Genomic DNA, 27,082 nt, shown 5'->3' on the forward strand with positions numbered 1-27,082 from the left:
ATGAGTTACAAGTCAGCTTAGTTACGAGGAGAATTGGCGCACTGTTGGTGATCAGGTGTAAAATCAGCTTAGTTTAAAGAAAATCAGCACGGACAGTCAGTGATCAAGTATAAAATCAGCTTAGTTATGAAATATCAGTGTGCAGAGTCAGCGTATCAGGAGAAAAATCAGCTTAGTTACAACAAAATCAGTACATAGTCAGTGATCAGGCGTAAAATCAGCTTAGTTACGTCGAAATCATTGGGTAAAGTGGGCAATCTTCTTTACTACGCTGAGATCAGTGAGAATGAGTTTAATGAGAGCACGAGCCTGGAGCGTGGCTGGGTGGCGGTCTTCCGTTTCTTCTTCTCCATCATCATCTCCATCGCCACTGACGCCCATCTCCGCCTCCAACACTGAAGGGGAGAGTAAAAGAGAGGTAGGAAGGAGAGAACTATTATCATCATCACCATCATCATCATCATCATCACTGTCATCAACATCATCACCATTAATAATACTTCATCTTTAGTTCATTACCATAAATTCTCATCTGCACAATCATTCATTATTTCTCCTCTTCCTCCTCATTCTCATCCTCATCATCATCACTGTCATCATCATCATCATCATTATCATTATTAGTATTGCACCATCATTTGTTCATTAACTGATGAGAGAGAGAGAGAGAGAGAGAGAGAGAGAAACACTAAAATCTCAACACAACTGACAAAAAAGGGTCTAAAACCAAACCTTCCAACTGTTTCTCAATCTGGTCAAAGCGTCTTGATATGTTCGTCTGCATCACCTGGACGTGCTCCAGCAGATTCAGCTTACAATTGACTGGCTCTATCCTCACCGCTTCAGGAATGATGGGCGCTGAAACTGAAGCGAGAGAGAGTATAATAGGGTACTGTATACTGTAAAAAACAATCAATCATCATCATCGTCGTCGTTGTCATCATCATCATCATCATCATCATCATCATCATCACATTTTTTCCCAACCTTGGATGGGATGAGATGGGGTCCAGAGAGGTAGAAAAAAAGCTGATGGAAAGCAAAATACAAACTATCATGTAGAGTCAATCCCACAACTACCATTTCACACACACACACACACACACACACACACACAAATAATAAAACTATCTCTCTGAACAACACAAAATCAACAGACACCTACCCGGCTGAATCTGCTGTGAGGGGACGTGTGGAGCCAGCGCCGAACTGGCCTGCGACACAAGCTGCTCAAGTTCCGTTTGTGAGGAAAGGAGAGCCGCAAGGTCACTCCCACCCTCTCCACCCCCCAGGGCCAGGGTCAGGTCGTCAGGGTCATCTAACTGGGCATCATCATCTTCTCCCATATCCTCCGCATGGCCTATCGTTGGGGTGGTCGCTGTTTGCTGGGTACCTGGTTGTTTACTGCACTCACCTTCCAACGGTTCTGACTCCTGGGCAAAGGTGTTTTCACTCTAAGTTAGTGTCCATCATCATCATCATCATCATTAGCCATCATTACTGTATTATCCTTATCACCATTACTGTCATCATAATCACTGGCAAAAGTCATCTTCATTATTATTATTATTATTATTATTATTATTATTATTACCATCATCATCATCATCATCAGTTATCATTACTACATTATCCTTATCATCACCATTACTGTCATCATAATCATCAGCAATGTCATCATCATCACCATCATCACTCACTGTCATCATTATCACCATCCCCACCTTTACTCCCACATAAAGATGGGCAGAAGTAAAGGACAAAAGCCTTGGATAAATTCTAAAATATCGTAAACTTTCCATACGGTAACTTGGGGGAAAGTGTTAAACTGATTTTATACACAGAAATTAAATGAAAGACTGACTAGGAGGGTGTATACAGGTGAGGTGGAGGGAAGGAGAGAGAGGGGGAGACTGAAGATTAGGAGGAGGGATGGAGATGAGAGGTTTATGAGGGAGGGGGGAGTGAGTTGGGGGGAGGGTAGTCAAATGGTGGGTGACAGAGACTTGGATGCATTTTGTCTGTGGCCACCCTCTGCGGGATTATGGCGTTGGGCTAAAGACAGATAGATAAACAGAACACAGTAAGTTAGGGATATCCAGTGTGGTTCAGATACAGGGCTCCTCTTCCTCCCGACCTGGCAGTTTCTCGTGGGGACAGCTCTCATCAACATCAATGTCTCCCTTGCGTCATTTATTTTGCCTACCCCAGCAGACTCAGCCATCCCCGTAACGCAAATTAACAGACTCCCTGTACTCCAAAGCACTGTAATAATAAGCCCTGCCACACAAATGGGGTTGTAAATAGTGAATAACTGGTAATTCAGCTTTGCAGACAGCAATGGAAGCTTAGCATGTAATTTGTTCCATAATTCACCATCGATTTAGCAGCAAAAAAAGGAATATGAAAAAAAAAAAAAAAAAAAAAAAAAAAGGGGGGGGGGGGATATATAACAAGATCTCACTGAACTGCATTCGAAATAGTTTACAATTTATTTAATACGATAAAAAAATAGACTGCTTACTGTGGTGTATGTATATGAGTGTACGTGAGAGAGGTGGAGGGGGGAGAGGGAGGGAGACAGGAAGAGATGGAGGGTGGGGGAGATTGAGGATGAGATGGAGGGATGGTGTGGAGAGATGTACGAGGGAGGGAGGGGGTGAGCTGTGGAGAAGGGCATCGAAATGGCAGGGGAGAGGGCAACGTGGAGGCAATTTGTTTGTGGTCACCCCTGATGAGACTGAGGCACCTGATTATAGACAGACAGATAGATAGATAAATAGACAGATAGACTTACTGTGGTATCCTGCATCTCCTGTATCTCCACGGCCTCCGAGTCTCTGCTCAGCGTATCTGTTTCCTCTGTTTCTTTCCCGTCTTTGTCTATTTTCTCGAGGCTTGGTTTCTCCGTTTCTGCTTCCTTTTTCGCTGTCTCTGCTTCCTGTTTCTCTGTTTCTGCTTCCTGTTTACCCATTTCAGCAGCCTGTTTCCCCATTTCTGTTTCCTTTTTCTCTGCCTCTGCTTCATGTCTCTCTGGTTTGGCTTCCTGTTTACCCATTTCAGCTGCCTGTTTCTCCATTTCTGTTTCTTTTTTTCCTGTCTCAGTTTCCTCTTCTTGTTTCACCATGTCTCTGTGTTTCCCTGTGTCTGCTGCTTGAGTTTCAACTTCTTCTTGTTTCACTATTTTTACTTCTTGTTTCTCCACAGCTTCTTCTTGCTTCTGACTTTCTCCTTCTTCATTCTTAATTTTTGCATCTCCTCTCTCCTTTTTCGCTTCCTGTGTCTCCGTTTCTCCCTGTCCATCCATCTCCGCTATCTGTTTCTCCATCTCTGCTTCCTGTGTCTCTGTTTTTGGCTCTGGAATGTTCTCCTGCACTTCCATCACCTCTTTCACCTCTGCCGACTCTTTACATTTTAATTCTGCTTCCTTTCTGTCATCTAATCCACCCTCTCCCGCTTCCTGTAGGTCTCCCTGAGTTTCTTTTCTTTCACGTATATCTGAGAGAGTTTTACCATCCTCCTGTTTCTCCCCTTCTGTTAAATCTGTCTTTGTTTCAGCTTCAGTATTGACTCTAGTAACTTTACCCGACCCTTCGGTCCCCTCAGCATCTTTACCTTCAACATTCTCAGTCTCCATCTCACTGGATGATGATGCGTTACTATCCTTTTCACTGCTCATTTCTTTGTAACCATCATTTTCAAACTTGTCATCCTTCTCATGTTTACAAGTCTCTCCATGCTTTCCCCCCTTTCCAGAAGAATCCTCCTCTTCTTTAACATTCTCTGAAATTTCCATTGTATCCTCTGTTTCCTCTGTATTTCCTTTACTTTCAACATCTTTGCTTTTATTCTCAGATTGTACGCTTTCTTCTGTTACATTTTTGGTGTCCGTTTGACCCTCCGGTTTTGAAATGTCTGAAGCTAAAATTTCAGGATCTTGTTTTTCTTTCCCATCATTTTGAGAGTCCAAAGTACCATGGATTATTTTCTGGCCAGCTTGTTTGGATTTTGATGGATCTGAAAGGACAGGTGTGGTGTCCTTAGATTTGAATTCCACTGATCCTTCAACATTTTTTTCTTCTGGTTCCGTCTCATGTCTCAGTTCAGTCACTTCACCTTGACCTCCTCTGGCCTCTTCCACATTTCCTAGTGAGATTTCAGTGCTTGCTTCTTTTGTAATTTCATCCTTTTTGTAACTACTCTCACTGTCAAGGCTTGTGGATTCTTGCTTCATTTTATCCTCAGTAGGTATTTTATTTTCTTCAGCAGTCATTTTAATCCCACCTGAATCAACATCTTTTAATCCAGTCTCTGCATTACCATCATTGCCTTCTTTATTTTCAACCATATCTCCCTCACCAATGTCCTTAGACTGTGGAGTATCAGCAATATCTTTGGTACTCTCTGTGTCCTTACTCTTAGCATCTGTCGAGTGAGTATTATCCTTCGTATCGGGTTCAATATTATCCTTAGAGCCTTGTTTATCATTGGACCCTTCAGTTGGTAAATCTGTAGACACTTCCCTTGGGTCACTACCTTCATTATCAGTACCAGATTTCAACTCAGACTGTCCCATAAATTGACTTTCGCCATGTGTCGTCATATGCTCTGTATTTTGTGTTGCCATATTGTGTTCAGTCCCACTATTTGCCATACTGTGCTCTGTGTCTTGCGTTGCCATACTCTGTCCTTGCTGCCGCACCATATCCATGAACTCCTGCAATGGTGCCATGGTTGAGGCCTCTTGGGGTGCAGTGCTACTCCCTGCCTCAGTCTCCTCCTTCTCATCCCAGCTCTTATGCCACATCACAAACTTGGGATGGTCTGCTTCCCTGATGATGCAAAGTTACAGTTAATCTTTAAATAATCCATATTTTAAAAACCTACTTGTACTGTATGATGCTTTAAATAATGTTCAAAACCATAAACCAAATTACTGTACAATGCTGCTTGTTATTTAGTCTTATGCTGGAGATGAACACCTTCACATGGTGCCACTAATATAAGAATAAGGCAATTTTTCTCTAAACTCCCTCCATCACGACCCAAAGACAAGAAGGACATAAACTTGAGCCAATGACTTCAGGATGAGGGTTGGGATCAAGAGTCAAGTTGCCTGGCAGGGGGCAATATATAACAAGATCTCACTGAACTGCATTCAAAATAGTTTACAATTTATTTAATACGAGAAAAAAACAGACTCCCTCCTTATCGCCATACAGGAGGATGGTGGCGTGCAAGAGAAGGGGGCAACTCTAACCTTCAGTCCACCAAGCTTCATGTCCAGATGAGCCTAGGGTCCAAAAACAACAAAACTAAAAACAGCAGCAACAACAACAAAACCAAAAACAGCAGAAGCAACAGCAGCAACAACAAAAGCTCAATAATTCTCCCTCATTCACCCCAATGCCCAAACTATATTAATTACTTCATTCTCACAGCATTTCTGATACCCTTACTACCTAAACAGGATACATACATAATATTCCTAGCTACCTCAAAAAACCTTACTACCTAAACAGGATACATACATAATATTCCTAGCTACCTCAAAAAAAAAAAAAAAAGGCACGCACTTGGCAATGTGCAGCTTGAGCCTGAGTGAGTGAAGGACATGTGACAGCTGCAGTACGTTGGCTGTCAGCTCGTGGCCTCGTCGGATGCATGACTCCAGGCGCACATCTCCTCTCGAAGATGAGAATGAAAATCTAGAGGGAGAGTTGGATAAGTCAGTACTCATATACGGTACCTCTATTAACATACTGTACTGATAACTAGGAGGAAAAAATAACAAAATTTAAAGTGCCATTTGAGTATCACCTGAAGATGTAAATATAGTTACTCCCATACTTACAAGCTTTTGAATTATGAACCTTCAATTATGTTAAAAAACAAAAAAATTGATACATTATTATTTTTCACTGACATGTATACAATACTGTACAGAATACTTATCAGGACTTAATGATATAATTACAAACAGATTTAACTCAAGCAACTGGTACAACAATGGTATTTTAGCTTCCACCTCTGTTTACAATGTTAACTGACAATTAGCATATATTTAGTCTTAGATTTAGTGAATTTCAACTTAACAAACTTTTCTAGTAATAAACCAAATCTCAGTCCCAATTATGTTCATAAGTTGGGGAGCAGCTGTACACCAGAAAGCACTGCAAGATACTGTACAACACTGGCTTGTATTCTTTGGCGGTTATCGAAGCTCCCTGACACGTCTCCCTTACAGACTTATTTTTGGATATGGCTGGCTAATATAGTTTTCTACAGTATTTATCCAAAGTATGGTGATATTTGAATGATCTAAGTAACAAGGAGGACAGCAAAGTGTAATAAGGAAAAAAAATCGCTAAGAAAGAGGCATCAGGGAGCATCCTTAACTGATGAGAGTACGGTCCACTGTCTCTCACCAACCTTGGCAGGCGTCCCTCCTTGAGCCAGTCCTGGTGGTGTCTGAACTTATGTGATGAACGTTCCAGCCTGGGGTGGTCACACAGGGAGCAGATGTACTTGTCTGGCACCTGATCCTCACCCACAATGTTGTAGCAGGCGCCATGTTGCCAGCATAAACACACATCACACTGAAAAAAGGGAATACATGTCCCCATTATAAGCCACCACTCTGATTTTCTTTTTATGGTAATATATCCACAGTAAATTAAAGAAAAACTGCCTATTATAGTTACACTGCTAGCTAGTGCTAGAAAGGTACACCTTCATGCAGTGGCATTGATATATAAGGGCAGCTCCACAGCCTGGTTACACAAATATTGTTTTACTCTATCCTTATCCCCATGAAAGAGTATGGTGGACTGAAGGAGGATGAACATCAGCCTGCAGTCAACTGAGTTCTGTTTCAGATAAGCCTGGGGCTGCAACTATTACAACTACTGCCTTAAAGTGGGCAAGTATAAGCCCAGAATTTGAGATTGCCCAGACTCGTGACAGGTACTTCACATGGGCCCACTTACACCTGGTTCCTATGTACAGCAAGGTTAACTAGGAAACTGAATGTTTGGGGATCACCTGTTCATCCCACCCTGACTAAAGTTATTACCAGTTACCATTAAAAGCCAGTTTCATAAAACAGCATTCTCTCTGCTGAGTATAGGTGCATGGCTAACCTAACGCCTTGACACATTCCATAAAAGGCCAAAATCAAATGACAATGGGAGAGAGAAATTTAAAACACAGTTTACAGTAGTTACATACATGAAGGCATCGAGATACTCTTCTTTACTACTGCATTACAGAGTTGGATAGAGAAAGAGTGAGAGTGTATCAATCTATTTTTGCACCTGCAGCATCAACCCCTCTTCTTCCGTGGAGCCACACCCACAGTTGATGATCTCAGATGACGTTTCCGGCACCACTGGTCCTTCTGCCCCTTCCGCCCACGTGTCCGTTGTGTCTTCCTCCACTTCAGCTGCTGGAGACTCTGATGCATCACAAGAAATACCTGTGTCATCAAATCCAACATTCACACTACTCACTTTCCACACCCAGTTGTCATCCTCCATCCTCTTCACATGCCCAAACCATCACAATCTACCCCTCCTCATCACAACACCAGGACACTCCAGTTCCATCATTCCACTCAATTCTTCAATCATAAACCCAGCCCCCGCCCCAGAAGTAAAATATATCTTAATTTGACTCATTCATAACTAGTACATGCACCACACTGAATACCCCTAAACAATTTATATCAGCCACACGAAACCCACAGGACTGAAGAAGATATAAGAATATCGCAAGTAAAGGCTCCAACACGCCTGCATCTGTTAGCCTTGGTCACCTAATAGCGACTTTCACGCTACCCGGTACTCAATCTCTGGCAGCCTCGCTATTTGGTCCTTTATCCCTGATGTCACACTTTGATCTCATTCCAGGTCTTTTACGGTCTGCTTCTCGCAACCTGCCCCCAATGTTCACACTTCTCACCTTCCACATCCAACTGTCATCCACCATCAAATACATAAAGGGCAACGTTCTTTTGTAGACAAGCATAAGACCTGATGAGAAATGACCAATGCATGGAACTACATTGTATTTACAGTTCACAGCACTCTATACTGTTTTTTTAAATATTTTTCCATAGTTACCATTATCATCCTACTTTTCAAAATACTTCATTTTCCATAAAGTCTTTGGAACCTGGCATTTCAGATCTCTGCATTTGTACTCTACATGTTTTGTCATAAAACTGATCAAATCTACAACATAAAATAAATTCACAAAGTATTTACCTTCAGAGGCCTGTATTTTTTTCACTGGAGCGGCAGAGGCCCCTGGCTCCAATACAGACTCTGAAAGTATACCAAAGAACAATTAGGGAAAACAAACAAAATTTTAAGTTCTTACTAACTCTCAAAAGTGCTCCTTCCACTGTAACATTATTGGCATTAACAGTAAAGAGGAGTGAATCCCCCAGATCATTCCAGTTCTAAATTACTGCAGTCTTCCAAAAGCTGTAAACATAAAAGAAACTGACCCTAATATGTAAATACTCCTTCCACACTACTATTACTGACTGACAGGCTAACAATGAAGGGTGTGAATCCCTAAATCAATCAAGTTCTAAAATAATCTGGTCTTCTAAAAACTGTAAACACAAAAGAAACTGATCTTGGTAGTCTTTTGAAAGTTTTAAACACAAGAGAAATTAATCCAACTAGCCTATCTCTCAAAAACACTCCTTCCACCCTACCATGACCAGGCGCTAGGCTAACAGCGGCTGGTGTGAATCCCTTGCGTTTGCTGTATCTATATTTGGTGACTGCCTTTGCCTCCTGTACGTCATCCTCGGTTGTAACACTTTCCGAGGCAACTGTTGAGGCCAGAGAATGGGGGGTTAGTAATGCATTCACCTTGATATATGGATAAATGAAGATGTTAGTTCCTCAAGGTACACTATCTACAAGATGTCTCAAGCTACACATACAAACTTCAATCACTTTTCTACCTGTGAAATAATATGTAGGATGTGATACATGCCAAGAACCTAACTGGAATTATCATCATCATCATCATATCCCATACATTCATAAATATATACTGTACATACACACAGACAGACAGACAAACAGGCAGAAGATAAAAACGCTGCCATGTTTACTCTTTAAGGTATCAACTGACCCAACTTCTGCTTCCTGGATTTTGCTTCTCCGCGCGCCCTCCTCCGTTCCCGCCGCTCTCGCCGGTGTTGTGAGAGCTCGGCCTCGTTGGGCATGTAGTCAGGGTCGTCTCCAGTCATGGCTGGGGACTCGTCTTCATCCAGGTCATCCATGTAATCATCCAACTCTTCCTTCACATCACCCTCGTCATCAGAAAGCTGGAGGTGGTGTGTCCGAGGCTGGGAAAAAAAAAAAACGTATCATCATCATTATAATCATCACCACCATCCTCACCATCATTATCATAATCATAATCATCATCATTATCATCATCACCCTCACCACTATTGTCACCATCATCATTATTATCATTATCATCATTACCACCACCCCCACCACCACTGCCATCATCATCATCACCACCACCCCCACCCCCATCATCATCATCATCATCACCACCCCCACCAACATCATCATCATCATCCTGTACTCTCATCCCCACCAATGGCTTTTTCTGGGATGGTCTAGGTTTCCATTCACTTCCCCCTCATCACTGGAAAGATGGAGGTGGTGTGTTCTTGGCTAAAGAGAAAATAATTATAGCAACTTCAGTTTTATGATCTCATGTAAAAAAAAAAAACGAAAAAAGAAAGAATGAAAAAAATAAATAAATAATGACGGCAGCTCCTTAATACAGCATTAGGGTTGATGGCAGCAATATTAACACCCTCAGGCTCCAGTGCTTACTCCCAGCTGAATAAAAACCATCTGGCACTAAAACTCCTCTTGCATTACCTGGAAGAGACTACTAGAGCTGTCCCAAGCATGACAGGGTTAATGTAAAAATAAATAAATATCAACCCCTACCAGTTCAGGCTCAGCAACTTTGGAAATATCCTTCTTCTTCGCCTCCTTAGCAGACCCTCCACTGGTCCTAAGAATCCCTTTACTCTTCTCCCCAGTCTTACTCTTCTCCCAGGTACCCATCCCTGCAGGCCGGACAGTCTTCCTCGGTGGGACGGGATCGGGACGGAGTGACCTTTCCGTGGCCAAGGTGGAGGATGAGGCAGGGGGAGAGGAGGCCAGGTCAAGGTGGTCACCTACAGTCCGGGCGTAAGCAAGATCGGCCACATTTGGTGCGGCTGAAGTTCCCTTTTTGAGGATCTCTGGGTGGTAGTGCTTGATGTGCATCTGGGGAAGAATTCAAGATTATAAAACACAATTATGAAGGGTTAAATAACATACTAATTCCTGTCCTGAGGACTTTATGGTAGATGGTGTTTGAGTTTTATTTATTTATTTATTTTATTTAAGTACAAGGAAGAGAGAACCAAAGGCCAGAAGCCCACAAGATTATTGCCTTAAAAAAAAAAAAAAAAAAAAAAAAAAAAAAAAAAAAAGGATAACAGGGAGTCCAAGTCATGCTGTAGATATAGGGAGGAATAAAAGATCATAAAACAGAATATGAAAGTTTAAATGATGTATAAATAATTCCTTTTCTGACAATTTTTTGTGTGGTTTTTCCAATATTCATCTGGGGAGAAATATAAGTCTATGAAGCAGGAATCCAAAGGCCTAAATGACCTGTGAGTGATTCCAAGTTTTAGAAATTCTGTGGGTGCCACATGGGATGCCTTCATGTGGTGGCACTGATGCAATATGGTGGTGAAGCTGCCGGGTTATACACATGTCCCTCAATTCCCCTCCCTATCCCCCAAAAGGAGGATGGTGGACTGCAGAGGAGGGGAAACTTCAGCCTGCAGTCCACCGAGTTCATTTTTCAGTTAAACCTAGGGCTGCTACTACAACTACCACTATTACTACTACTACTCACCTGAAGCAGATTTTCTTTCCTGAACCCCTTGCCACATCCTTCCTTGGGGCAGGTGTGTTCGTTGTGTTCTGCTCTCACCACAAACTCATTGGGCGCAACTGTCATATAAACAGGATCATTACGGTACTATCTTTCCGAAGTATTAAGAAGCTTGAAACGATTAGCACACCTCCTGAATAACTGATAAATGTCTGTTTGATCTATTAAAAGCCATGAGAGTATCTGCACACCTCAACAATAGATAAGTTATAATTGATTCATTACTAAAAATCTGCGTCTTAAACATAAAATGGTGGACTCATTTTTATTTTTGAATGATACGCATAAAAAATTAAATCCATTTCCATTTCAGGGTAAATATTATGAGTTACCAATACTGTATATATTCCTTAACCAACTCTGAATGCACCAAATATATGCAAAAAGTAAATAGTGGTTACAACATTGCATAGTTAAAAAAAAAAAAATAAAAAAAAAATAATAGTAATAATAATAATAACAATGAATGCAACAAATATATGCAAAAAGTAAATAGTGGTTACAACATTGCATAGTTAAAAAAAAAAAAAAAATAAAATAATAGTAATAATAATAATAACAATAATAATAATAATAATAATAATAATAATAATAATACAGTAAAACCTTGATATAACAGACTTCAATGGTCCGAAATTTGCTTTTATCGGACTAAATTCTTATATTGAATATCAGAAAAACTGCGATAAAGCCAGAAGCAGTCCAGACTGCCTTCAGGTATGTTCACCACAATAAGGTATATAAAAGACATGTTTATCAGTGTACAGTACGGTATTATTATATATATCTATACCATCTGATTAGTGTAGTGAAGGTATAACACAGCACAGTACTGCAGTGGTAGTGAAAACAGTTTAAAAACCGTTGGTGTGATCTGGACTAATGTCTGATATTTCAGAAAAAGTCCTGGTTAGCAGGGGGAAGTCCAGATGTCACTTCTATCAGAATTTCGCTTTTCTCGGAATAGCCTGGACCCCAATTCGTCCGTTATAGTGAGGTTTTACTGTAATAATGATAATAATAATAATACGAGAAAATGGTTTGCTTGATGATATACAGCTCCATACTACTGATATGTCCAGAAGCAATTCCAAAAGTGAGAGACAATTAAAAAATGAAATAAAGAAAGAGAGGAAGAGAGAAAGAAATGAAAAAAAAAAAAAAAGGTTCAGGCAGCACAAAACTACAAGCAATTACAATACACCTCTGCCTTTTCAATCTGATTATATATTTTTCATTTTATGCACATGAATAAAAAATAATAATAATAATAATAATCCATCCATTCATCCATCACCCAATCCTATGTCGCCCAATGAAGAGCATAGGAGCCTGGGGCTAGGCAAACTGGTCCTGACATTTAAGATGAGAGTGACCAGCCTCACTCATCCCTGAGTGGCATTATGTGAGCAATAAACCTCAACCACCCATTGGATATAAACCTACACAGGCTCAATCCAATTGGAGCGCCTTAATTACCCACTAAACCACCAGGTGCCATATGAAAAAAAAAAAAAAAAACAGGTGCTATACAATACAGTGGCAGTCCATACATATACTTACAATAATAACACTTCAAATAATAAAAGCCAGCTACGTCACACAGAAGCCAAATCCCCCCAAAATGCACATCCATTATGAAATTCAGTAAAAGGGTGAAGGGAATCATCTTACATCAATACTTAACCCATTCAGTACGATGTCACATCCATCTATCCACCCGTCATCCTATCCTTTATTGCCCGATTAGGAGTGTAGGGGCCTGGGTTTTGGCTACTTATTCCAGACCAATATTTACAGCAACGGTTAACAGTCAACTGACCCTTGAGAGTGAGGGTATCGTATCATTTTGTACTGTTTATAAAGGTTCAAACATGCTTGTATGCGTCGGTCTTAGTCCCTAATGGCGGCTCTCCACATTGCTTGATCTCCAGCAGCCTCCCTATTGAGTCCCTTATCCCTGAGGTCACATTGTATGACATCCCGTGTCTTTTTCAGTCTGCCTCTTGAAACTCTACCCTCAACATTCATACCTTTCACCCTTCACACCTAGTTCTCATCCTACCTCTCCATACATCCAAACCATTACAATCTATCCATCCTCATCACAACACCACTACATTCAAGTCCCATCCATCCTTTCAACTCATAACAATCCTACTCTGAATTATATTATTATTTATTTATTTATTTTTTTAATGCGAGGAAGAAGGAACCAAAGGCCATGAGCCCGCAGTAACAGTTCCCTCCAAGAGAAAAACAAAATACACCACTAAAAAAATGGATGTCATTGTACTGAAGGGGCTAACAATGCTACTTCATATAAATACATGAAAACAGACAGAAGGCTAGAAAAAAACTTAACTCTTACCATGTCCAGAGGCCTTGTCACCTATTGAAAATTGAAAACAGCATAAGAATTGAAAAAGGGCGTAAGTCTGACTCCTGGCATCTTAACACAATATCAGAGTTATATATTACATGTATACACAGGCAAACTAGATTACTTTTAAATCAAGTCCTAGTTATAAGCTGCCTTAGTTGATGTTCCTTTTCCCTGTTCATTCATCATTCATTCATCATCTAATCCAGAGTTGCCCCATGAGAAGTGTAGGAGTCCGGGGCTAGGCAAGTTGGTCCTAACATTTAAGATGAGAGTGACCAGCCTCACTCATCCCTGAGTGGCATTACATGAGCAATAAACCCAAACCACCCCTTGGACATAAACCTACACAGGCTCTTTTTCCCTACTAATCCTGTAAATTGTTTGTATCATTTATAAAGGCTCCAACAGGCTTCCATGCATCGGCCTTGTTCATCTAATGGTGGCTCTTCACACTGCTCAATCTCTGGCAGCCACCCTATTCAACATCTTATCCCTGAGGCCACACTCTATGACCTCATTCCAGTCTTTTTTGGTCTGCCTCTAAATTACACAAAACTTGCCTACAGGTACTGAGGCTCCACTGATGCCTTTATATTAAGATGGTCTGTCAGTTTCAAGGTGCTGGAAATGCTAGAGGAGGATGCCTACATGGGGTGGCACTGATATAACTGGTTGGTGGAGCTGCTTGGTTATACAAATGCCCATATACTCCTTCCCAAACCCAAAAAGGAAAATGGTGCCACAAATATAATCAGGAAGCATACACATCCCTCAACTCCCTCCCTATCCCCCCAAAAGAGGATGGCGGACTGCAGCAGAAGAGCAGCATCAGTCTGCAGTCCACTGGGCTCACACTCATATCAGCCTGGGGCCATAAGAACAGCAACACCCAATTTAAGCACCAATTTTAGGGAAAAGAAAATCAAAATAGGCAGCTTTAACAATGACTTAATATCTTAAAGTCTTTCACTGTTTTTTGATTACGTACGTATTGGCTCCTTCTTGAGAACATGTTTCTGACGTGTTGGTGTGGCAATCAGCTTGGGTGTGGGTGCGTCAGGAGGGAGGGCAGCGGGTGGTAGGGTCTTGCTGGTGGGTGCTGGGTCTGTTTTGTTTACGTCTTCTCCTGCAGATTCTGAATAGAGTTAGTGGATGAGGTGAAGGGAGTATGGCTGGATATTATGGAGATTTATTAACAGTATCATCATCATCATCTTCACTGTCATCATCATTATTATCATCAGCATTATCTTGTTCTTCATCATCATCATCATTATTATTATTATTATTATCATTATTAACCCTGCCATCATCATCATCATCACCAAAATCATCCTCCTAACTTTAATTCATATAGAGAAAAAATTGGGTAAGGGGTATAAGGATAAAGAAAAAAATAGACAGGAAATTAAACAGCAGAACCATCTTTACCATCATCATCATCATCATCATCATCATCAACATCACCTTTATCTGTCTGTATCATCATCATCATCATCATCATCTGCCTGCATCTTTAGCATCATCATGGTCATCATCATCATCATCACCTTTATCTGTCTGTATCACCATCATCATTATTTGTATCTTTATCATCATCATCATAATCATCATCTCAATTCTAGTCCCTTCTATGAGGCTTTAAGGCCAACATAATCCTTTAAGGAGTGTTGTGGTGTTGATGTGGATGTGATAGGAAGCGTTATGAGGAACACACTGAGGTGGTTTGGCCATGTGGAGATGATGGAGGGTGAAGGACTGGCGAAGAGAGTGTACGTGAGTGAGGTGGAGGGGGGAAGAGGGAGGGGGAGGCCGAGGATGAGATGGAGGGATGGGGTGGAGAGGTATATGAGAGAGGGGGGTGTGAGTTGGGAGCAGGGCAGTGAAATGGCGGGGGACAGGGCGACATGGAGGCGATTTATTTGTGGCCACCCCAAACGGGATTGAGGCATCTGGCAATAGAAAGATAGATAGATAATCCTTTAAAAACCGCTTAAACAAAATCTACATCTAAAGGAAACAGAAAGACTCTAAAAGGTGCCTGTGCAAGGGGGTACAGAGGTAGTGTGCAAATATTTAAGTGTGATGGCATGGCAGTGTGAAAAAAAAGTTTGGATAATGATGATGATGATGATGATGATGATGATGAAGCTAAAGATACAGACAGATAATGACAATGATGATGATGATGATAATGATGACAGTAACATTTGGTGGAGGGAGAAAGAGTTAAGATGACAATAATGGTGATAATGAATGATAATGATGATGATGATGATGATGATGATGATGATGATCCACTTTACTATAAACACAAATAAAAAATAAAAATCACTACACAGAGCTAGTATACAAATCTTAAAAATTAATAAATAATAATAATAATAATAATAATAAATCTACATCTACAACAAAACAAAATGGAACTAAAGGTACCTGTGTGGGGGGATGCAGAGGTAGTGGACAAAAATGTAAGTGTGGAGGGCATGGTGGGTGACCAGGGGGTGACGGCCGCAGACATACCTAGTCCCTCAACCTTGGGAAGAATCGGAATCTCTATCTTCATCCGGGGCGACTCACTAAGCTTCATCTCCACCGTGCGTTTGATCTCACCCGCACGTTTGGCTTCAATCGGTCGTTTCACCTCCACCGGGCGCTTCGTTTCAGCCGGCTTCACTTCCATGGTACACTTCACTTCAGCAGGCTTCACTTCAGGTTCTGTCTTCACCTCGGTCTTCTTTACCACAGGGGTCTTGCTGGATGGGGTACTGACGGCTACGTTCTTAACCTCCTGGGTCTTGCTTGCCTCGGTAGGGTCAAGGACGGGAGGCTTCTCATCGGGAGTTGGTTTTTCTTCTTTGATCTAAAAGTTGAAACACAAAGATGAAAACTGTATGGTACCTTCTTCTTTGATTTTTTTTTTTTTTTTATGCAAGGAAGAAAGAATCAAAGGTCAGACACCCATGAGATTGTTCCCAAGCAAAGACAAAACAAAAAAGATAAGACAGAGAGCCAAGAGAGAGAGATCTGGTAAAATCAAGTGGATTTATGGAGACGAAAACTGTACGGTACCAGTACAGCAAAAACTACCACATCTGAACATCCAATTTTCAAAAACCACTTTCCAAAATACTGTATTACTTCATTCTATATCAAGGTTTTGGTATCCATGTCCTCATACAATCAATGTTCTTATAGACATGTATAAGAACAGACAATAAATTACTCATGCAAGGTGCGACGCTGAATTTATCATCCACATTTACCCTACACTATTTACTATGTGATTTTCCCACACATTACTTAATGATTCTACTTTCCAAATTATTTCATTTTCCATAAAGCATTTTTGGTTTGAGAGCCTACTGTACTGCATTACTATAAATGTTGTTGCTGTTGTTGTGGTCCCAAGTTCAGCTAAACATAAACCCAGTGGACTGCAGGCCGAAGTTGCCCGCTGCCCTTCTACACTCCGTCAGTTTAATTTGGGGGGTAAGGGGGGGAGCTGAGGGACATTTGTATAACCATGCACTCCATCATTCCCCTTTTTTGAGGATGAGTTGGGGGACATTTGTATATCTAATCACCTCCACTACTTGACTGTATTCTATAAGGCAATCCTCTCCAGTACCTACTATGAACAAACTACAGGTATAAAATTTAATGTTGCCTCCCTCAGGGCTTGAAGGCTGGGCAGTTTTTCCAGGTGTCTGCCGGTTTTGCTTGGCCTAGCTACCCAGGATACATTTGGTGCACTCTCCCATCCCCTCCATCCTCCTTGTACTATACTGTCCTATTCAGTTCCCCCACACAAATCATCAAAGTACTGCACTGCCCAGCATAATATGGCATTGTGAGCACCAACATATTTCAGATTTCACCGCACAAAATGGCAGACTTTGTAAATGCTTAATGTGAGCACCAACACACCAGATTTCAGTTTAAAAAAAAAAAAAGGCAGACTCCAAACATGCTTAATTTCTATGACAATCCCAACTAGAAAAGCAGTTCACATGCATACCACATGTACAAAAACCCCAAGAGGGTAAATAAAGAGATACACTCGCAGAAAAGCACACACCTCTGGAACTCCAACATCCTGATCTGGTTCTTTTTTCTCCTTGACCGGCAGCGGCTTCACTGTCTCTTTGGAGTCGGTATCTTGACTCTGGGAACTTAAAATTTCTGAAAACAAATAAGGATGAGCATAATTACACTACACACAGAAATGACAAGATATTAGAACAGGACTGATATTGCACGTATGGTTTATAAAGGCTCCAAAAGGCTTGCATGCATCAGCCTTGGTCACCTAATGGCGGCTCTCCACACTGCTCGATCTCTGGTAGCCTCCCTATTCAGGCTCTTATCCCTAACATCACATTTTATGACCTCGTCCCAGGTCATTCTTCAGTCTGCCTCTCACAACCTTACCCCTGATGTTGACTTCTCACTTTCCGCACCCAACTGTCATCCTCCATCCTCTCCACATGCCCAAGCCATCTCAATCTACCCCTCCTAATCACTTAGAAAAAGAATACAGTGCCACAAAACAACATCCAATCCTTACCTTTCATGTTCTTCACGGAGAAATCAAACTTCTCAATCTCACAAGGCAGTCCAAACTCTTCTTTGTAGCGGTGGATGTCATTCTTGTTCCTAATTTTCTTGCCATCTGGTCTGTAAAAACAAGAAAGGTAAAGTCTACAATGAAAGTACTTACAACAGACTGCAAAAAGTAATCACATATTGAGAGAACGGATCATGAAAATTGTGTGAAAATATCTATGAATGTAAATAAGGAAGGTAAAACAGAAAGGCAGGCTAAAAAGATTTGGAATATTGGTCTTACAAAATTACCTCACTGTTAGGTAATTTATAAGGGATGCTGCCAGAGATTGAGAAGCACAGAAAGCCACCATCAAATGAACAAGGCTGACCATGCAAGACTGTACACCCACTTAAAAAAATATTTGATACCCTTGCGGTGTGATACATTACGACACACGGACCATGGATTCTGAAATGCCAATGGTATCAAATGAACACTTTCACTTTTACAAATAATTTCAAAACTCATCACACCCAGGGATAATGAGTATTTTTTTAGTGGGTGTACAATGTTTTTCAAAATTAAATGAAGATTCCGATTTAGGTATGGGATGTATTCTAAGTGTCATAAATTTTTCTATACAACAAGTACTGTAAATTAATGCAAGATGGCAAATTATGTACACAGTAAGAGATGAAATTTTAATAAGTAATTTTTTTGCAATTTACTGAGAATTTAATAACAGAGAATGTCAAAAGGGTGACTTGAAAAAAGACTTATTACACAGTACTGGTATGTGTAGTTGAGGTGTTATTGGAAGGTGTAGCTATGGTGTGTGGTTGTGGTTTCCTACTCAGACACAATAGAAAGAATGTGTCTGTTTACTCAATACGGAGCATTCAAGCTTAAATGTTGCACTATAGTGATTATGTATTTTATGTTTAGTGGGTAATTAAGGTGCTCCAATCGGATTGAGCCTGTGTCGATTTATATCCAAGGGGCGGCTGGGGTTTACTGCTCACGTAATGCCAATCAGGGATGGGTGAGGCTGGTCACACTCATCTTTAATGTCAGGACCAACTTGCCTAGTCTTGGACTCCTACACTTCTCATGGGGCAACACGGGATTAGATGATGTATGTATGTGTGTATGTATAATATGTATGTACAGTATATCAAAACAGTTTCAGGCAATGGAGAGGAAAAGATGAGACAATACTGGATTTTGTTTAACACAGGGAAAAAGAAATAAAAGGCCAGAAGCCTGCACGACTGTTCCTTCCAAGGAAAAATTAGAACAAAATAACAAGAGTGCCAACTTCAATATCCATTCATTTCAAGATGCCTGGACAGACTGTGTTTAAAAGACTGGAGGTCATAGGAAGTAGGATTGAGTGAATCTATATTAGGACAGCTTCTGGTAATACAGTATATGGTAAAAGACTGGAGAATTTTGGTACAAACAGACTACCAAATATTAACTATTGTAAACGTACGCAATGTAGTACAGGTCCCATTTGCCAGCAGTGCTTCCGTGAATCCTTCGGCTGCAGCATTTCATCCACCCACCCTCCATCTTGGCTGTCACTGTGTTGGGAGCTGAAGGGGTGTCAAGATTAGTATGTATCTACCATATCCTAACTTTACCCAACCAAAAATCTCTATGAATACCAACAGAAGTGACCATATCTACACTCCAGTTGAAGCTATCTATCTATTAATCAATCAATCTATCTCAACCACCAACTTGCTGAGGCATCATACTGTACAGCTTACATTTACATACAATAAATACAACAGGAACATTCCATCACAAACCAGAAGCCTTCGCTCAAATAAACTGAAATAAAATGAAGCCACTTCTTTTGCAAGGAATCTCTGTACCAGAGTTGGCAATGGTAAGCTTTGTTTTGTTTCATTTTTGAAGGCTTCAACATGCTTGCATGCACTGGCCTTCGTCACCTATTGGCAGCTCTCTATACTGCTCAATCTCTGGCAGCTGATGTTTTTTATGGACTGGATGCTAAACTATAGATCTAAGCCAGCTAATATCTGGAAGTTCCCAACACTTGATGGAAACTGTTGGAAGAAAAGAATCCAAGATGTGTAACAGAACTTGTGAGCTTCCTGTCTAAGAGTGGAGTGTATTGGCGTTGTGATGAGGAGAGGTAGATTGAGATGGTTTGGGCATGTCGAGAGGGTGGAGGATGACAACTGGATGCAGAATGTGAGAAGTGTGAACACTGGCGGTAGGACTGCAAGAGGCAGACCTGGGACAAGGTCAAAGAGTGTGACCTCAGGGATATGGGACTGAACTGGAAGGCTGCCAGGGACTGAGCAGCATGGTGAACTGCCATTAGGTGACCAAGGACGACGCATGCACAAGCGTTGGAGCCTTTATAAACAATACAAAACAAAACCCAATAAAATCTCACTCAGATACAAAATAAAGTACTTACAATGGGAAGGAGTAGGAGCAGGGCTATCCAGAGGGGCATCGGGAGGGTCCACTTGGCTGACAGGGGGGTCCTCTTCCACACTGGTGCTGGCTACTGACTCCCTATGCCTCAACCCCTTCATCGGAGCCCCGCCCTTCCTCCCATGAACCCCTCGGCCCAGGTGGGATCGCTGGGAGTGGGATGAGGTGCGCGAGGTGTGGTATGAGAATTTAGGGGACACCAAGGATTCATACTTCCTGCTGTGGTACTGTTGTGGGGTGAGAAAGAGATTGGGTTCATTTTACTACTGGCAATGTAACTCAAGAAGGAAGGAAGGAAGGATGAAGGGATGGATGGATGAAAGAAGGAAGGATGAAGGGATGGATGGATGAAAGAAGGAAGGATGAAGGGATGGATGGATGAAAGAAGGAAGGATGAGGGGATGGATGGATGAAAGAAGGAAGGATGAGGGGATGGATGGATGAAAGAAGGAAGGATGAAGGGATGGATGGATGAAAGAAGGAAGGATGAAGGGATGGATGGATGGATGAAAGAAGGAAGGATGAAGGGATGGATGGATGAAAGAAGGAAGGATGAAGGGATGGATGGATGGATGAAAGAAGGAAGGAAGGAAGCAAGCAAGCAAGCAAGCAAGCAAGGTAGGAAGGATGGATGGATGAAGAGATGGATGGATAAAGAATGAATGAATATAGATAAAGAGACAGACAGATATGGACAGATAGATATATAGAATGATGATGGACGGATGGACAGAGGCAAGAATCCTCGGTCTTCCCCTCCTTCCACGTAATAGCTAAAGTGTTACCGATCACAACTACACATAAATATTAAACAAAATGACTTACCTCATATTTACGTTTCTTTTTGAGGGACTGGAAGAGCTCCTCCACTGCGGCTTTCCTCTTGGGCTTCCTCTTCTGCTCAATAATTTCAACATCAAAAATACTCTTCTTCACTGGCGATGTTGTGGCTTCAACCTCCGACAACTCTTCTGCTGAAATTATGAACAAAGTAGGAGTAAAAATCACTGGCTATTATTCTTTTATTTATCTATCCATCTATCTATCTATTTACCTATCTATCTATCTATTGCTGAGGGCCTTTATACCATTCATGAGGACATCTGGGGGTTCATACTGCGTTATTTGTCAATCCCTCTTACTGGCGTTTGTATAGTCTTTTGTTTTAATAGGAGGAATAACAGGAAGTCTATCTATCTATCTATCTATACCCAGATGCCTCAATCCCATAAAGGGTGGCCACAAACAAATCACCTCCACGTTGCCCTATCCCCTGCCACTACACAGCCCTCCCTCCAACATCCCCCACTCTCATATACCTCTCCACTCCATCCCTTCATCTCATCCTCCGTCTCTGTCCCCTGCCATTACGTTGCCCTCCCCCCAACTCACACCCTCTCTCATATACCTCTCCTTCAACAATAAAAATAAACATGAAAGAGAAGCGTTTTGAGGAACACACTGCGCTGGTTTGGCCACGTGGAGAGGATGGAGGGTGAAAGACTGACAAAGAGAGTGTATGTGAGTGAGGTGGAGGGGGAGAGGGAGAGGGAGGCCGAGGATGAGATGGAGGGATGGGGTGGAGAGGTATATGAGAGAGGGGGGCGTGAGTTGGGAGCAGGGCAGTGAAATGGCGGGGGACAGGGTGACTTGGAGGCGAGTTGTTTGTGGCCACCCCAAGCGGGATTGAGGCGTCTGGCAATAGATAGATAGATAGATGAAAGAGACATTACCAAACAGAAGGGGTTGATACTGATAATCCTAACCTTTGGCTGGGATGGCGCTGGGGTCAGGTTCAGGTGTGGATCCGCGGGAGTCGGTGGAGCTGGCGGAGGTGGCGGCAGGGGATAGAAGTGGCGCGTCCTCCACCTCATCCCCACCACCCTACCACAAACAACACTGTCAAATCTGCTCCGCCACACGGTAAAATCTACTCCACCACACTGTCAAATCTGCTCCACCACACTGTCAAATCTACTCCACCACACTGTCAAATCTTCTCCACCACACTGTCAAATCTACTCCACCACACTATCAAATCTACTCCACCACACTGTCAAATCTTCTCCACCACACTGTCAAATCTACTCCACCACACTGTCAAATCTACTCCATCACACTGTCAAATCTTCTCCACCACACTGTCAAATCTACTCCACCACACTGTCAAATCTACTCCACCACACTATCAAATCTACTCCACCACACTGTCAAACCTACTCCACCACACTGTCAAATCTACTCCACCACAGTCAAATCTACTCCATCACACTGTCAAATCTGCTGCACTACCTGCCTCATATCATACTGTAATAATTTGATACAAACTGCTGACCATCTCATATATTAGACCACCAGTCACTGAAAAACACACACACACACACACACACACACACACACACATATTATACACCACATATATTACACAGCCAGTCACTGAATTGCAAACACACACACACACACACACACACATATTATACACCACATATATTACACAGCCAGTCACTGAATTGCAAACACACACACACACACACACACACACACACACACACACACACACAGCATCACATACATAACACAGCCAGTCATTCAAAAAGGTATAAATAAAAATGAAGGCCGCTCAAAATGTAAAAATCCTTTGCTAAATTCAAAATCAACTGATACCTTTGATTCAAGTTTGGTCATGGTGGCAGCACGGACGACCTTGGTGACCCCATCAAAAAACAGGACTTCATACTGATCTGAAATGCCACAAAAACTGTTTTTATATTATTTCAGAACATGTACAGTCCTTTCAGAATGGACAAACCAATTTTTGATACAGTATTTATAAGTGGACAGATAGGGTGAGTGGACACTAAGTTATGACTGTTAACTATGTGAGTGGACTGTAAATTATGACTGTATATGGAGTGGACAGTATGTTATGACTGTATATTGAGTGGACAGTACATTATGACTGTAAACTACGTGAGTGGTCAGTAAGTTATGATTTTAACTACATGAATGGACAGTAACTTATAAAAACTAAGTCTCTAAAAGGCACAATTCAGTACAAATTATTTTCTACGGAGTACAAGGTTTAAGGAACATACCATCGGGAAGGACTCGAGTAACCTTGGCCTGGTAGCGCTTGCCATCAGCTGACCATCGGGCACTCACACGCTCACCCACATGAAACTGACCTCCACTCTTACGCTCCTTCCTGGTGGTGAAGCTTTGCTCATAAGTATGCTTGCTGGTTTTTAAAATTCCTAGCCATACATGCAGTTTTCTGTCTTTACATTTGTTGGTATTCTTTTTTACTCTTTACTGCACAAAAAATTACAGAAAAATGCCTATTAAACCCTTCACTTCAAAGCCCTCTTCTTTCACACTTTGATAAAAAATCCTCCTTTAGTTAATTACTGCTACTGCCAGACAATTTTCTTCAGATCTGTCTCTACTAACATTACCCTCAGACTCCAGCAACACACCTATTTGAACTCCGCACCAATGGACGGATCCTGGTGGAGTCCATCTTCAGCCATTCGTCAAATCTGTTGGACCAGCGCTCATAGTGAACAAGGATGTCCAGCTCACCCCAGTCCACCTCCACTATCTTGCATTGGTACCTGAAATTATGGAGAAAAACAAAAAAAATGGTTGGAAAATGTCGGAAGAAATCATACTGTGTTTAACTTGGCCCTGATTTTCATCCTCACTCACATACACTTTTCTAGTCAGCTGATTATTCTCCATCCTCCCCAAATGTTAAACTACAAGGAATTTAATCATTTAACAAGAACATTCATAGTGCAGTACTCCTAAACAAAGCCCCCTTACACTCACCAGTTGTTGTCCCGAGACTCAAGCACCTCCAGTCGAGCCCCAGGTACAAAGTCAATGCCAGGTTTATACACGTGCAGTTGTCTGGCCATGGCGTTGGCGTGAACAATGTCTGCACGGCTGATTAGCAGGTCAGCCTTACTCTGTGGGTGTAGTTTATATATCACTACTTTCCAATATGGTTTTACCACTTAATATGGCTTATTAACATGCTGGCCTTACTTCGTAGATGTAGTTTATGTACAGTAATCAACAATGACAGTAATGTGTATGTAAAACACTAACATATGGCAACACAGATGCAGTGAACTCCTTTACTGCAGACCCTTTTAAGGAGGGACTTCTGTTAAGTTGGAAAAACAGAGTAAGACAATTCCAAAGTGAGTAAATATAGTCCCATGCAAGGCACCAAATGTTGGTCCCAAACCTTGCTGATGTTTTAGCTGCCATTTCTTGTGTTGAAGATTGAACAAAACACTGTGTAAACTTTACAGTGAAAAATGAGATGGTATGCATGTAAACTGTTACATCAAGGTGCCAAACAATAAATTTACTGTATGATGGGGAACCTGTTATGATGGACACCTTTCCCATCCAGGTAGTCTGCCTTCAAAGGGTTTTACTGTACTTGCATTTCAAAAGTAAACAGATTTAGCAGGATCAAGGTACTGGTAAGCATATTATTATTTGGTGGAACAACATTTGGAGCATCAGCTACATTCTTCATCATGTTAAAAAATCCTGTTCTTATAATGTTGGTTAAAGACCTTCCAAGAGGAAATGATAATTACACTGGCTTCATAATGGTAAACATACACTTGCACTCTCTTGTTTGATTATAATTTTCTTTTTACAACATTTAAACTTCTGTCTGTTTCCTAGTGACACCGTGTAGTCTGAAAGGTTAGAGAGGAAAAAGGCAAAAAAAATAAAAATAAAATAAATAAGGTCTTTCATCTATTTCCCTACCACCCATTTCATACATAACATTCCATCAAAAGATCTGCTGTGCAAAAAACTTAATACAAAACACATCATTATATTGTACAGCAAAAAATTAAAAAAAAGGGTCTTTGATCAATTTCTCTGCCATCCATTTCATATACAGTATTACATTCCATCAAAAGCTCGGCTGTATGAAAAACTTAATATAAAAGACATCATTATACTGTACAAATAAAACTCACTTTGTCTTTAGTGGGTGAAAATCCCAAGAAATCCTCCTCCTGCTTTGATGACTCCCCTGACTTACTGCGGTCAGCTCTCTCACCCTTGGGAGTGGGAGGAGCTGCAAAATATAACTTATAGTCACACAATACTATACACTGATTTGAATGTGATGAAATTTTTTAGCACTGTACCCACTTCTTAGTCACAAATAAGGTTAAAATGAGACTGATAATTATTCCATCATCTAATCCTTCACTGCTCTATCAGAACGTATAAGCTAGCCTCTCTCTACAGACTAGTTGCTTTTCCATGAGTCACATTATTTAAACAACTGTATCCCTAACCCTCCGCTTGGACATACAACCTATATGAGCGCCTTAATCCACAAGACAACCAAGCATTCATCTGTTGGTTGTATGTTATCACCCACTTTTAAAGAATAACCTTAATGTATACCAATATCATCATCATTATACCCACTCAATTGCAGGGTGAGGCAGGACCCAGAAACACAGAAAGCATAGAAGTGGGAAACCTCTGGCCATCCTGATATGGGCCATACAGTCACATACCATTTAAACCTTCAAAAAATCTGTTGGTGAATGTTTTACATGTGGTGTCACATGAAGCTGCTACTGTGTTACTGTTCATAGTGCGAAAGAGAGAGAATAAAATACAGACACATTATAATGACAGTACAGTATGGTGAATTGTTCATGATCTACACTTTGTGTTGGTACTGACACTGGGAAAGGTAATGACCACATTATAGTCTGGCTAGGTGCACTTGTCTCTCTGGGGGGGACAATTTGGCAGCTAAATGACTACCAGGGGTTTGTAAAAGATGCTGTTTGGCTGGATGTTTTGGATGGCTGTGGTAGCACTGTTCTGTGGAGAGGTATTCTGTGACATACTGATATATAGTAATTAGATTAGGTTGTCTGCTTATCTTTCATGCTGGGGATTGTTCCATCACTGTTCAGCAAGGTTCCATATATATATATTTTTAAAACACGAATATTTGTTGCTGTCTTAAAAAAATTTGTTGCTGTTTGTTGTGATCTGGAGTACCCACAAAGTTCACTGCAGACTGTTTCTACTGGGTCTTAAGTGTAGGAGGAGAAAGAGGAGTGCTTGAGAGCATGAGTGGTGTGTGAGGATGTGGTACCCTGAAGGTATTTCTCTTGGAGCCATCCTCTTTTCAAAGGATCCCAGGAAGGTGCAAGGCATCGAAGATGATGGTGTTCCCATCCTCAATGAACCATTTGATCTCTGTGGTGGCTGCACTTGACTCACCAGTCCACATGATATGTGTTTTACATGTTGGGCAGGTGTATGTGCAGTATGTAAGCCAGGGTTGGTATCATCTTCAGCTGGGATAGGCCAGAGCATCTGCTGCCCCTCTAGGTGGCGAGGGAGTCTGTATAACCAAGCAGCTGTGCCACCTGGGTACATTGGTGCCACCATATGATGGCATCTCCTTCCCTCAACCTCAAACTCACCCGCACTCTTTCCTTTACACCACCGTGTTTCATGCAAGAGGAACACCTTTACATGTGCACCAATATAACCTGGCAGCTCAACTGCCTGACTTTACAAACAGCCCCCAACTCACTCCCTATCCCCCAAAAGGAAGATAATGAACTATGGGGGGGGGGACA

General features: G+C 41.4%; 1 protein-coding gene across 1 annotated transcript; it reads right to left on the reverse strand.

Annotated features, from left to right (window-relative positions):
- Positions 1 to 26,876, reverse strand: LOC145418448 (uncharacterized). Its single transcript, XM_080286864.1, has 28 exons — positions 26,718 to 26,876; positions 25,439 to 25,552; positions 24,255 to 24,394; positions 23,900 to 24,037; positions 23,519 to 23,628; positions 23,088 to 23,164; positions 22,190 to 22,307; positions 21,249 to 21,430; positions 20,404 to 20,650; positions 19,441 to 19,543; positions 17,964 to 18,073; positions 17,475 to 17,578; positions 16,173 to 16,256; positions 16,104 to 16,127; positions 15,830 to 16,001; positions 14,382 to 14,528; positions 10,969 to 11,066; positions 9,996 to 10,325; positions 9,157 to 9,352; positions 8,724 to 8,848; positions 8,268 to 8,325; positions 7,317 to 7,456; positions 6,433 to 6,599; positions 5,577 to 5,708; positions 2,798 to 4,832; positions 1,166 to 1,454; positions 733 to 864; positions 1 to 395 (listed from the first exon to the last, which is right to left on the reverse strand). Exons 1-28 carry the CDS (start codon positions 26,874 to 26,876, stop codon positions 238 to 240), a joined length of 5,889 nt encoding a protein of 1,962 aa, XP_080142990.1. The 3' UTR covers positions 1 to 237.
- Between the last annotated feature and the right edge of the window lie 206 nt (positions 26,877 to 27,082).

This window comes from Coenobita brevimanus, chromosome 114 (genome assembly GCF_032717465.1).
Source record: "Coenobita brevimanus isolate Jiangsu-jjx chromosome 114, ASM3271746v2, whole genome shotgun sequence".
In the NCBI taxonomy this organism is placed as follows: Eukaryota; Metazoa; Arthropoda; class Malacostraca; order Decapoda; family Coenobitidae; genus Coenobita; species Coenobita brevimanus.

Coding starts and splice junctions, on each gene's coding strand:
- LOC145418448 (XM_080286864.1), bottom strand. CDS start 26,876: ATGTACCCAGGTGGCACAGCTGCTTGGTTATACAGACTCCCTCGCCAC. Junction 24,038..24,254: donor GAGTCTCGGGACAACAACTG/GTGAGTGTAAGG, acceptor CCATAATTTCAG/GTACCAATGCAAGATAGTGG. Junction 5,709..6,432: donor AAGGAGGGACGCCTGCCAAG/GTTGGTGAGAGA, acceptor CTCTCCCTCTAG/ATTTTCATTCTCATCTTCGA.